The sequence below is a fragment of the Carlito syrichta genome, unplaced genomic scaffold, assembly GCF_000164805.1.
Source record: "Carlito syrichta isolate Samal-C Ts95f unplaced genomic scaffold, Tarsius_syrichta-2.0.1 Scaffold308849, whole genome shotgun sequence".
Taxonomy (NCBI): Eukaryota; Metazoa; Chordata; class Mammalia; order Primates; family Tarsiidae; genus Carlito; species Carlito syrichta.
In genome coordinates, this window is record NW_007252945.1 from 485,755 (window position 1) to 500,084 (window position 14,330).

The 14,330-nt window shown below is 37.3% G+C and overlaps 1 protein-coding gene across 1 annotated transcript in view; it reads right to left on the reverse strand.

Annotated features, from left to right (window-relative positions):
* LOC103268572 (disrupted in schizophrenia 1 protein-like) overlaps nt 1-14,330 on the reverse strand; it is a 250,557-nt gene that overhangs the window by 27,965 nt on the left and 208,262 nt on the right. Inside the window, exon 8 of the mRNA XM_021716617.1 lies at nt 242-518. Coding sequence (XP_021572292.1) covers nt 242-518 — 277 coding nt within the window. The remainder of the gene's footprint in view (nt 1-241; nt 519-14,330) is intronic.

Here is a 14,330-nt window from a genome sequence, read left to right on the forward strand (position 1 = left end):
CAGCCGGGCGTGGTAGCACGTGCCTGTAGTTCCAGCTACTTGGAAGGCTGAGGCGGAAGGATCGCTAGAGCCCAGCAGGTCAAGGCGACAGAGTGAGACTCCAACTCAAAAAAAAAAAAAAAAAAGTATGTATGGTTCAATGAGAAGCCCTCCCAATATTTACTGTTTCCGTTTGGATCATGGTCCCAAAGCACCCCTCAGAGTAGAGGATCCCTACGGAGGTTCTGTGGAAAAGACAGACCTCTTTCTGTTCACCTCCAGGACAAAGCAGAGCGGGGCTCAGGTGACCCTGCCATTCTTCCAGTGCCTGCAAATGAGTCTTCCTCTCATCATGGGACTGCAGCCTGAGGGGCATGGCTGGAGTGGTGGTACAGGCAGCTCCCTCTGTGTCATTCATCTGCCTCTGGTCTTCGCCAGACAGACTGCCCCTGGCTTCCCGGAGTTGCAGGCTCTGAATAAGCAACCTGCAAGCTTCCAAGTCAGCTTCCCACACTTTTCCAAGCAGTGGATACTTGCAGCTAAGACAGAGAGAAAATAAAGGCATAAAAATGAACTCAGTGATGGCTCATCATACCAAGTCAATAACTTTTCTACCTGGCTAAAGTCAGCTAGTCATTTTATATTCAACTACTTAATTTCACTCAGTGATGGATTACTTTCAACCAGAAGATCCAGCGAGGCCAAATCTGTCACCATTAAGTCATTGTGAAATGCGTTGGCCCTCCTTAGCTACTTGATCTGCAAGACCATCCAAAATCCTGTGCATTTTTCCAGATTCAGCGACCCAATAAACCTCAGCACTTCCCCATGTCTGTGCTCCAGTACTCCTGGTTTTCTTTGATGCCTCAGACCTTCCCAATTCTTCTTGGCTAAGTATGTACTTTTTTCCTTCTTTTTTTTTTTTGGTTGGGTCTCAGTCACCCAGACTGGGCTTGGCCTTGGCCTTCTGGGCTCAGACGATTCTTTTGCCTCAGCCCCCCCAAGTCGCTGGGACTCCAGGCACTCGTTGCCATGACCAGATAATTTTTTTATTTTTGTAGAGACGAGGTCTAGCAATGTTGTCTAAGCTGGTCTCAAACTCCGGGGCTCAATCTTCTTGCTTCAGTCTCCTAAAGTACTGGGATTACAGGATTGAGCCACCACGCCTGGCCTACGTATGCACCTTTGCATATGCTATTTCTTTTTTTTTTTTTGAGTTGGAGTCTCACTGTCACCCAGACTAGAGTGCAGTGGCCACTCCCGGCCACCGCAGGCTCGACCTGCTGGGCTCTAGCGATCCTTCCGCCTCAGCCTTCCACGTAGCTGGAACTACAGGAGTGTGCTACCACACCTGGCTAATTTCTTGATTTATTGTAGAGATGAGGTCTCGCTGCCCAGGTGGGTCTCGAACCCGCGGGCTCAGGCAATCCACTCACCTCAGCCTCCCAAAGGTGCGGGATTACAGGCTGAGCCACCGAGCCTGGCATGCATATGCTATTTCATCTGCCTAGACCATCCCTCCCCTCTCACCTCCACCACACACATACATTCAGGTCTCCAGTTGGCTAAATTGTATTATCCTCAGAACTCAGTTTAAACAAACTTTCCTTGAAAAAAACTTTCCCTGGCTCCCACCCAGGAATTTATGCTGGGTCTCTTAGCACCCTGTCCTTTTCTTTCAGAATATTTATCACAATTCTAATTATTTATGTTATCATCGGCACTTTGCTCTGAGGGAAGTGCTCACATCTACCTTGTTGTCTACTCTGTTGCTAGAACCTATCAACATGAATCATGGACTCAGATTCCTAGAATTCCCAGCATGTAATGTAAATGAGTGGAACAGAGCAGGGATGCTATAAACCATAACTGATATTCAGCCTCAGTACCAGAAGACAATAGAAAGGAGTAAGGAATGTTCCTAGTTAGAAGGAGGACATATCCCTTTATACAGAACATTTCATCAGTTCATCAGCTCAAGCCAACTAAAACTATGACCAATGTGGACTCCATTTTGACAAAAATTTTGACTTTTTATGGAAAGCCAAAAATCTGGGGTTTTCAATAAAAAATATATTTTGTTATCCATTTATCTAACTTCACACCAGATATTTTCTACAGACTTACCTTCCACCTAATAATTTCTCCTTCTACTGTATCTATCTGCTGCTAAATCTATTGTGTTCTAAATTTCAGTTAATTTTGACTGATTTTCTTTTACATATTTCAGTCCACTGTTGAAATTCTGCATTATGTTCCTTATTTTCTTGGACATATTAACCATTATTTTAAAGCCCACGTTTCTAAATGATAAAATCAGAAAGAAAAAGAAAGAACAAGGCAGAAGCAATATTGGAAGAGATATCAGCCCAAAATGTTCCTGTGTTGGCATATAACATCAAACCACACATTCAGGAAGCACTACAACTCAAAGCAGGAAAAGATTTTTAAAAAAAACAAAACACACATCTAGGCCCATCATAATGAAAAGTCTAAACACCAACGACAGAACAAAACTCTTAAAAGCAGCCAAAGGAAAAAAAGACATATCAACTTCAAAAGAACTTAAATATGAGCGACAGAAATGGTGAAAGCTAGGAGACAATAAAATGGCATCATTTTGGGAGGCCATGGCAGGAAGATCCCTTGAGGCCAGGAGTTTGAGACCATCCTGGACAACACAGTAAGACTTCATCTCTACAATAAAAACAAAAGTAAAAAAATTAGCTGCCAGGTGCAGTGGCTCACACCAGCACCTGGAAGGCAGAGGTGAGAGGATTGCCTGAGCCCATGGGTTCAAGACCACCCTGGGCAATGTGGTGAGACCTCGTCTCTACAATAAGTAAATAAATAAAAATTAGCCAGGCATGGTGGTACACACCTGTAGTTCCAGTTACTTGGAAGGCTGAGGCGGGAGAATTGCCTGAGCCCAGTAGGTCGAGTCTGCAGTGGCCATGAGCATGCCACTGCACTCCAACCTAGGTGGCAGAGTGAAACTCTGACTCAAAAAAAAAAATGTAGCTGAGCTTGATGGTACATGTCTGTAGTCCTAGCTACTCAGGAGGCAGAGGCAGAAGGAACACTTGAACCCAGGTGTTAGAAGTTGCAGTGAGCTATGACCACACCTCTGTATTCCAGCCTGGGGGATCAGGTGAAACACTGTCCCTAAAAAAAAAAAATCAAAATTAAAAAATCAAAATAAATAAAAGTAAAATAAAGATATCTCAGATAAATAAAAACTAAGAGAATTCATTGGCAGTACATCTGTTATAAAAGAAATGATCCCAGCTAGAAGCAAGGACATGCATTAAGGAATGGGAAGAGTCAATTATATAGATAAGCTTAAGTAAAGATTGATGTACAAAGCAACAATAATAATTTCTTTCTGCTCTAAAATATATGTAGAGTTAAAATGCATGAACATCAGCACAAGGGAAGGAGAGAGTGAAATGAATTATTTTTAGGTCCTTGTTTTCTCCAGGACATAGTAAAGTGCTTATTTATAAAAGATTAAAAAGTCAAAGATTCATAATAAACACTTTATGGCAATAATAAAACACAAGGGTTAAAAATATATGTAACTGTCACGTTAATATAGGAGAAACTGACCAGGCTTGGTGGCTCAGCCTGTAATCCCAGCACTTTGGGGGGCCAAGGCAAGTGGATTGCCTGAGTCCGTAGGTTCAAGACCAGCCCAGGCAACTTGGTGAGACCTTGTCTCTACAATAAATCGAAAATTACCCGGGCGTGGTAGTGTGCACCTGTAGTTCCAGCTACTTGGAAGGCTGAGGTGGAAGGATTGCTGGTACCCAGCAGGTCAACACTGGGGTAGCCGTGAGTGTGCCACAGCACTCCAGTCTGGGCGACAGAGTGGGACTCCAACTAAAAAATAATAATAATAATATGGGAGAAATTTTAAAAATTAACAATACTTGGCCATTGCTTTGTTAAACTCTGGTGTGTCCACATGGCTCTTTGAGCTATGGCCACCATGTTTCATAACTTTGGCCCCCTTCCCTACCTTGGAAGGTGAATCTCCTCCCTCTCTCCAATTTACTTTCTAAACAAACTATATTTTCCAAGATAAAACAAAAAATAAAATAATAAAATATTGCTTTAACAAATATAGTAAAGTAAATAGGAATGAACAAGTGCAGATGGGAAAAACAGTAAAATGGAAAGATTTATACCAAAATATATCAAAAATTACATGAAATATAATACATAAATACTGTATTTAAAATACAAATATTTTAAATTAGAATAAATTAAAATCCAATGATGTTGCTTATAAGAGACATAAGTTAAATATAAGGACACATATAGGTTGTAAATAAAAGGAAAGGAATGACATTAGCTAAGAATGATTAGAGATAAAGTGTAGGGGAAAAAGGAGAGTCTTTGGAACATATTGTATGATGCCAATTGGATATCATTATTAGAAAAAATAAAATCATGACTATTGGCTCACATGGTACAATTTCAGGTGGATTGGACATCAGAATGTAAAAGGTAAAACAATAAAACTACTCAAGATAACAAAGGACGATATCTTTATGACTTTGTGGTAAACAGAATATAAAAAGAATATAAAAACAACATGAACAGAATATAAAAAGTACTAACCACAAAGAAAACAATTGATAAAAATTACCTCACTAATATTAAAAACATATTGATCAAAAAACATCAAGTGAACAAAATGGTAAGTCACAGAGTGGGAGATATTATTTGTAATATATGTAGCCAACAAAGGACTGATTCCAGAATATAAACAGGATTTCTAGAAGTTGACAAGAAAGAGAAAGAAAACCCAATTTCTTTGAAAAGGGGGTAAAAACTAAATAGACACTTCACAAACGAGAGCATCTAAGTGGCCAATAAGTAACTTATGAACAGATGCCCAAATACCATCAATTATCAGGAAAAGGCAAGTAAGTCACAGTGTGATGTACAAGGAGGGACCCCAAAAAATCTAGAATTATCTTTTTGAGGGCAGGCCCCTTGTAGTACAGGTATCCCCCGCTAGGTAAGTGTTCTAGGAACCCACTGGCATCAGTGTACCAGCTAGCACTATTGTAAGAGGCTGCATTTAGCTTCAGTTAAAAAAAATTTGGGGGGGTGGTGATTCTTTCAACTCTTTTGCTCATTTCATGATGGGTGATTTACGAGCACACATGCCTAGTGTTCCGCAGATTTGGCTAAAAATGGCATGATCCCATTCTCCACCCTTCCTATTCTCCAATATTGCTCCAAGGGACTTTTATTTCCTGGATGAAAAAAAGTTTTCAAAGGGAAACGTTTTGCCGACGTGGAAGAGGTGAAACAGAAAATGGCAGAACTACTAAAAGGCAAGAAAACTGACAAGCTCAAAAACTGTTTTGAGTAGTGGGAAAAGAGTCTTAAAAGATGCATTGCATCAAATGGAGAGTACTTTGAGGGTAATTGAAGTTTAAGCATTTAAAAATAAGTCCATAAGTTTTCATAAATAAATTCTGGGTTTTGGAGGGTACTATCACATACACACACACACACACACACACACACACACACGATAGCTAAAATGTAAAAGCTTGACAATCCCAGTATTGGAAAAGACACAGAGCTGTGACACTCTCACATGCTTCCAGTGGGAGGGTACATAAATGCACTGTCTTTAAAATCTCTTTGACAGATCTACTAAGTGAAGCGCATTACCTAACAACAGGAGTCCTGGGTACATACTCAGCAAAATATATTAACAATTGATTTTTGTTTTACACAATAGCATAAGCTCTACACAATCACCACAAATCCTGAATTAGCAAATACTAAACCATCATTCCTTGGGGAAATACAGGTTCGGTTCCTGTGAGACTCTGGTCACAATGTTTTGATCAACCGACCAACATATACCTTGTTTTATGTGTGTTTCTCTTTAAAGACAACTTATTTAATACTATGTATTGTTGACTCTTTAACATTGAACTCATGGCCAATAGCATTATAACTCATGACTGAACGAAGCTTTTCTAATGCACATATTTTCTTCATAAAGCACCATGACAGCCTTCCTGTACTTTAGTAACACTAGTTAGCTTTATCAACATTGTGCTTGGGGGCCATTTTAAACAGCAAAATCACCCCCAAAAAAGCACAAAAATGAGGAAAACATAGCACTACAACAAAAGGGACACTTGTTTACGTTGAGAACTGAATCAAGAAGGCTGAGCATTACTTTGTTCAACCTCAGCTTGGAGCAAGCATGTTAGGAGACAAATTTTTGCCAGTCTGTACATGTCTACAAATAACAGTGAAAGCTCTGGGCATAATGACTTGAAATTACAAATAAATTCTAGAGAGTAGGTGAATGACAAATATGGAATACACAAATAAGATCAGCTGTACATATGATCATGCAATACTATTTGTAAAAAAAAAAAAAAAAACCCGAAGGAAGGAATCAAATAACTTTGATTTTTAGAAGAATGGATAAATTGTTGAATATTAAGTTACTGGAATATCACACTGCAAAGAAGATGAACAGATTATTGCTTTATGAAACAATATGGATGAATCTCATAAACATAAGGTTGGGGGAAAAGGAGGCAACATAATTTCATTTATATTTTTAAATATGCAAAACTAATCCAGGGTGTTAGAAATCAGGCTAGTGGTTACCTTTGGGAGAAGGGAAGTTACGACAGGGAGAGGCAGAATGGGGCTTCTAGTGTACAGGAAGTGTTTTATTTCTTGATGGTGGTGGGTCAATGAGTGTGCTCATTTTGTGAAAATTCATCAAGCAGTACATTCATGATGTGTGGACTTTATGTTCTATGCCCATCGAAAATAACAAGCTAGAAAGAAAGATTTTCTGAGCAATATCCTAGAGCAGGGGTTCCCAAACCTGAGACCACAGACTGGTTCCAGTCCGTGGCCTGTTAGGAGCCAGCCACACAGCAGAAGGTCAAGCGAGCTCCATCTTCTGTCAGGTCAGCAACAGCATTAGATTCTCATAAGAGCCCAAAACCTGCCGGAGGCCAGCTCCGGGGGGTTCACGGGGACCTGAGAAGGAGGCGTGATGAGGCGAGGGAAGGAAGAGTCATGACCAGAGTTTCTTTTCGGGCACTCTGGCACTGAAGCACAGCAGTGCTGATTTATTTATATCATAATTTTTGGCACACACTTAGCAGAAAGTTAACAGTAAAGGAAATAATTAACAATCAAAACATATCGAAACGATTGTATGACGTACTAATGATTTTACAATTCTTATGATTTTTGCATAATTATATGGTTTAATAATGTCTACATATAAGAAACTAGCTGTTTTTGAAAGTAGTAACTTATTAAAAGGGCAAGGTTAATATTAGTCAAAAGGTTAGCAAGTGGAAAGTAAAACTTATGCTTTATAAAGGTAAATAGTCTATATAGATATAAAGGTGTTAGGCATATATCCTTTATGTAGTTTTAATTTAAAGGTCGCTGTCTGTGATGAGGCAGTGTCTATATTTATTTATATATACCAATCATTTCACTTTTTACTAAGTGCTGACCTTTTGGGGTTTTAGAAAGCAGGCACCAAGGGGGCCCACTGAGTTTTATTTTTTCCTATAAAGATAAGTTTTTCTACTTAATATGTCTTTCATCTATCCAGACTTTTCTAACCATATCATCATCATATGCACCTGTATAAGGTAGTGGAGGGTCAAGCCATTCTAAGTTTTGCATACTACTCTTTCCTCTAGGTGCCCACCAAATTCTACCTTCATATTATAACCTACATGGGGGCCTGCTCTAACAGTTGGCAAGGGTTTGTAATATTGTTTCAAAGCTTTAAACTTGCGGCTACTCTGGTGCTGCTTGTATGGCTTAACTGTGTTTGCTTCAGTTTGTACCTCAGTTTCCGTCATTTCTCGATACCATAATTTTAACATAAAGTAGAACAGTTAAAAGTACACTTTGTCACAGTAGGTTTTAGAGTAATTGGTTGGGTCATTGTGACCCGTTGGGTTGCTATTTGCATTTCCTGAGGCATGGCCAATGGTGAAACATTGCTTTATTATTGAACAATATAATGGGAACAAACAGGCGACCGTGAGTCACAGGACATTCATGTAGAACTTTCCTCAAGACTTTCCGTGGGGCTTTGCCACGCACACGGATCCTTCTGGGGCTTTGCCTTCCAGAAGGTTCCCATGCTGAGTCCTGGATTGTCATGGCCTCCGCCAAAAACCTACTGTGAACTGCACATGCAAGGAATCTAGGTGGCATGCTTATGAGAATCTAATGCCTTGATGGTTCCCCCCCACGCCTGTCTGTGGAAAAACTGTCTTCCACAAAACCGGTCCCTGATTCCCAAAATACCGGGGACCGCTGCCCTAGAGCAAGAGGGCAGGAATAGAGTCTAGTCCACACGAGAAGCAATGGTCCTTAGTTAGGAGCACTGGACTCCGGGATTTGCCAGTTTCCTAATGTCAGCCAATCTGATAGGTAAAAAGTGGTGTTTTGTTGCTTGAAGCGGCAATTTCCACGAGAAGCACTCAGGAAGCCCTCGGATTTTTCTTGTGTGAATCGTCTTTCCAAATGCGTTGCCTGTTTATTCCCTTGTTGGGTTCCCTATTCTTTTCTTAGGGTTTTTGTTGGAGACATGTTATTGCCCCTTCAATATCTTTAACTTTTATAGTCTACTCAAGTTTTCTATTTCTTCTTTTGTTCACTCAAATGTTTATATCCTTATAGAAATTAATTCATTTTTTTCACGGATTTCAAATACATTGTTACATGGTTGTTCGTAATTTCTAAACTATTTTTAGAATCATTTGTTTATAGATCTCCTTTTCACTCTGTGTTTTATTTATTCCTTTTCTGATTTATCTTGTTTAGTCTTATCAGAGGTTTGCTATCTTATCACTCTTTTTAAAGAACCAATTTTTGCTTTGTTAATCTTCTATATTGATTCTTGTTCTCCATTGCATTGATTTCTTCTTATCTTTATATTTCCTTTTTTTTCTCATTTCTTTGGATGCCATCTTACTTTTTATTAGCATTTGTTAAACACGATTTATTTTTATTTCCCTGATTTTCCTCTCTTGATATTTTAATGTTTTAACAATTATATCTAAAGCTCTAAATTTTTTTCTGAGTAATACTTTAAACATGTCCAATATATGTTGCTTTAAATTTTTAATAATTAATATTTTAAATATACAGAAAAATACAAAAAGTAATTTAACAAACACTTGTGTATCTATCATCAAACTTATCAATTTTTAATACTTTTCTGTAATTGCACCGATTTGTTTCCAGAATTTACACCATTATTGTTCAGTAGATTTTACACTGCTTATTATTATTTTTCCTAATTGTTTTCTCTTTACATCATGTATAATAGCATGTTTTTCAATTTCTAAACAGAAGGGATTCTTTTTCAGCTCCCTTTTTGCTAGATTATTATCTAATTTTATTGCATACCAGTTGAGAATATACTCTATAAAAACTAATTGAGGCTTCTCCTGTCACCTGATACTTGATTGATTTTTGTAAATGTTGTATATATTTCCAAAATTAAAAATGTTCTGTTCATTAGATGTAAAATGAAATTATATTATGTTATTAAAATTTTATATATTTGCTTATTTTTTGGTCTGCTTCATCTCTCAGCTTTTAAGATGAGAGTTTTAAATTTCCAACTACAATTCTTGATTTCTCTATTTCTTTCCACTGTTTTATTGGTTGTTTGTGTATCTCAGATTATGAGGTAGGACACCTAAGGGTTCCAGTCATTACACTTTTGAATTGCTTTTCTATATTGTTGATATGATGCTTTAGCCTTAAAATCTATTTTGTCTTATATTGAAATTGTTATTCCAACAGTCTTTTAATACAATTTTACCTGGATTTTCTTTTTGCCATTCTTTATTTTCAATCCTTTTGCACATTTTAAAATTGAATCTCATATAAAACATTTTGCAGAACTGTATACAATCCATTCTGAAATTTTTTCTTTGGATTGCTGGTTTTAACCCATGTACTCTTGATAATTGTAACTATTGTGTAATTATTGCTATTTTCTGATTGATTGCAAGTTTTTCAGTTTAATACATTTTTCCCTTCCTTTCTTCTTATTTGTATTAAATTCACATACAATTACAATAAAGAATACAGAGAGATCCCATGTACCTTTCCCCAGTTTCCTACAATGGTAACATTTTGCAAAAATGACAGTATAATATCACACTAGGGAATTGACATTGTTACAATCACTGGTTTTAGTCAGATTTCTCATCATTGTGTGTGGGGGGGCATGTATACATCGTTTTATACAATGTTATCACCTGTATAAGTTCAGGTATTCCCTATCACACTCAAAATACAGAACAACTCTCTCATCACATGACTCCTTTGTGTCTACCTTAAAATCACACTCACCTACTTCCCACCCTATCTCATCCCTAGTCCCTGGAAACCACTAAGTCTGTTCCCCATTCCTAAGCTTTTGCCATTTCAAAACTGTTATATAAATAGAATTATAAGCTATATAACTTTGGATACTGGCTTTTTGTGCTCAGTATAATTCTCTAGAGATTTGTGCATCAATGGTTCATTTCTTTGTTAACTACTGAGTAGTATCTCATGTTGTGTATGTACCACATTATGTTTACCCATTCACCCACGGAAAGGCTGCTGGGATGTTACTGGTTTGGGGATACTATGAATAAAGATGCTTTAAACATTTCTGTAGGGGTTTTTGCATAAAACTAAATTTTCATTTTTCTAAAATAATTGTCCAAGAGTGCAATTACTGAGTGGTGTGGTGCTTGCATGTTTCATTGGGTAAGAAATAGGCAAACTGTTTTCCAGAATAGCCATACCATGTTACACTCCTCCCAGCAATGCATGAGTGATTTTATGCCTTTGCTTCTTCACCAATATTTACTGTTATCACTACTTTTTTTAGCCATTCTGAAAGGTGTGTGATGATATCTCACTGTGGCTTTCATTTGTACTACCCTCATGTCTAATAATGCTGAACATCTTTGGAAGTGTCTATTTGTCATCCTCCTCAATGAGAATGTCTTTTTATGTTTTTTGCCTGTCTTCCAAGGTTGATTTTTTTTTAAGTGTTGACTTTTGAGACTATATATTCTAGATACTAGTGCCTTGTCAAATACATGGTTTGCAAATACTTCTCCCAGTCTCTAGCTTGTCTTTTCATAGTTAACATGAGCTTTTGCAAAGCAAGAGGATTTGTTTTGCTTTTTACTTCAATGAGTCTCAATTTATCAAAGTTTCCTTTTAATGGGCTACATTTTTAGGGTCACATCTTAGAAATCTTTGCTTTGGGCAACCCCTTTGAGTCCCCTCCCACTATGGAAGCTTTTCTGTCCTCTTAATATCTTGCTTTCAGCCAGGCTCAATGGCTCAGCCTGTAAATCCCGCCTCTTTGGGAGGCTGAAGTGAGTGGATTGCCTGAGCCCGTGGGTTTGAGACCCACCTGGGCAGCGAGACCTCATCTCTACAATAACTCAAAAAATCAGCTGGGCGTGGTAGCGCATGCCTGTAATTCCAGCTACTTGGAAGGCTGAGGTGGAAGGATCGCCAGAGCCCAGCAGGTTGAGGCTGCGGTGGCCGGGAGCGGCCACTGCACTCCAGTCTGGGTGACAGAGTGAGACTCCAACTCAAAAAAAAAAAAAAAAATCTTGCTTTCAGAGGAAAAAAAAAAAAAGAAATCTTTGCTTTGCCTTAGAAGCTAAACACTCCTAATTTTTTTCTAAAAGTTATATAGTTGTATGTTCTAAATTGAAGTCCATGATCTATTTTAATTTTTGTATAAAGAATTAAATTTAGATAGAGCTCACTTTTTTGCCTATGGACATTCAATTATTTCAGTATCATTTGTTAAAAACTTGATTGTTCCTCCACTGAATTGCTTTTATACCTTTGCCAAAAATCACTTGAGCATATTTGTGTGGACCTATTTTTGTAGAATTCCATCTCCATTTATTTATAATATGTTGGATTGTACATGTATATGTTAGTGTTCATAATAATTGATTGTGTATTACAATATACACTCTGACTTATCACAATCTACTGGTACCAATATTTTACTACTCTAAGTATGTGAGAAAGCCTTCCATTTAAGTCTCTTTACTGTCTGCACTTTCAAGTAGAGTCTTAAGTATCAGATGACGTTAACATTTTTGTTTCGGTCACCAAATATTATACATAAAACTCATGAGGAAAAGAATATTCTACTATATTTCCACTCTCTCCATTATTCTATCTTCCTTTCTTCCTACAGCTCCAAAACGCTTTTTATCATTTCCTTATGTTTCAAGAACTTCCTTTAGCTAATCTTTAATCCACTAGCAACAAAATGCATTTCATTTTCTTTATCTGAGAATGTCTTTACTTCTCCTTTGCTCTTGAAGAATAATTTTGCTGGATGTAGGATTGTAGGTTGATAGTTCTGTTATTTGCCATTTTTCTTTCCGGCTTCCATGATGTCAGATGATAAATCTACTGCTATTCAAACTGTTGTTCCCCTATAGGTAATGGATTCTTTCTCTATGGCTGCTCTCAAAGACTTTTCCTTGTCTCTGGTTTTAAGAACTTTCATTTTTATGTGTCTTAGTATGAATTTCTTTGGATTTCTTTTGTTGGGGATTTGTGATTTGTGTAGCTTCTTGAACATGTAGGTTTGTGTCTTTCACAAAATTTGGGATTTTTCAGTCACTAATTTTTCAAATAGTCTTTCAGCCCCACTCTCCTCCTGGGATCCAATGATATAAATGTTGGATCTTCTGTTATTATCCTACAAGGCCCCTGAAGTTTTGTTTACTTTTTTCAGTTTAGTTTCTCTTGTTCAGACTGGATAAATTCTACTGATCTGTTCTCAAGTTCACTGATTCTATCCTCTGTCACCTTCACTATACTACTGAGCCTATCCAGTGAGACTTTTATTTCTGATTTTATATTTTCAGTTTTATAATTTCCATTTGGTTCTTTTTAATAATGTATATATTTTGCTGACAGTATCTATTTTTTCATTTGTTGTAATTACTTTTTGAAGTATTTTTATGATGGCTGTATAAAATTCTCATCACGTAATTCCAACACATAATTCATCTCCATGCTGGTATCAGTTGATTGTCTCTTCTCAATCAAGCTGTGATTTCCTCGGTTTTTATGATGATGAATAGTTTCCAATTATATCCTGGGCATTTATTTTAGAAAGGAATAACTCTGTTTGGCTTTATCCTACAGGTCCTGTCCTACTTTTTTGGGCTGCAGTTCCAATGGTATTTTACTTTTTGAAGGCATTATATTGTTGTAGTGAAGATAGGTATGACTTTTTCAGTTTGTTCGCATTGAGTTTTGTTGGTGTTTTTGTTTTTTGGTCTCCTTGCTCTTCTGGTTCCATAAAGACTTCCACTAGTCCCTGATGGTGCTAGTGCACCTATAATTCCAGCTACTCTGGAGGCTGAGACAGGATAGTCTGAACCCAGAAGGTAGAGGCCGAGGTGAGCCAAGATTGTGCCACTGCACTCTAGCCTGACCAAAAAAAAAAAAAAATCCCAAGAACCTCTTGCATGGTAACTTCTAGGTCTGAGAATGTCTTTATTTCATACTCACATTTAGATAATGGTTTTGCTTAATATGCTTGATTCAATACTATGAAAATATTGTTCTAGTTTCTTATATTCTGCTTCCTGTTGAGAAGTTTTGAGATCAGCCTAATTCTTTTATCCTTTAATAGTTGGTCTGCTCTTAGAATTTTCTATCTTTATGTTACATAAACTTCATTAGAATCTATTGAGTTATCCCCCCACTTTTTTTGCCTATTTTGCATTTTATTCAGATTATCTGTCTAAAGTCTTCTACATTTTCCTTGTCTCTGGACAATTAGCAGCCATTGTTCTCTCTAATGTTTCCTTCTCTTCCTGTATTGATTGTTTTCTTTCCTTCTTTCCTCTTTATATTAGTTATTCTTTATATTGCTTTACTTATCTTTAAGTTTTCCCTCTGACAATCCCTGATGCACTCTGAGAATTTCTGACACAATCTTCTCACTCACTGATTGATTTTTCAGCTGAATCCACTTGACATTCAACCCATTTGCTGAAACTTGAAAACAAAAATTTATACTTTGCATTCTCTGATTTTCCATCTGACTCTTCTTTAAGGCTTCACATTTTACTTCATGTTTCCAACACCCTCCCTTATCTTTGTGGAATATGTGATATGTCTTTTGAATGCCTTGTATTTCTGTTCACTAATTATGCCTTATCAGGTTCAATTCATTCCATTTGTTATTGTTCTTTTATGGCAGTTGCCCTCCTAAGCAGTCTCGTTTATTTTCCAGA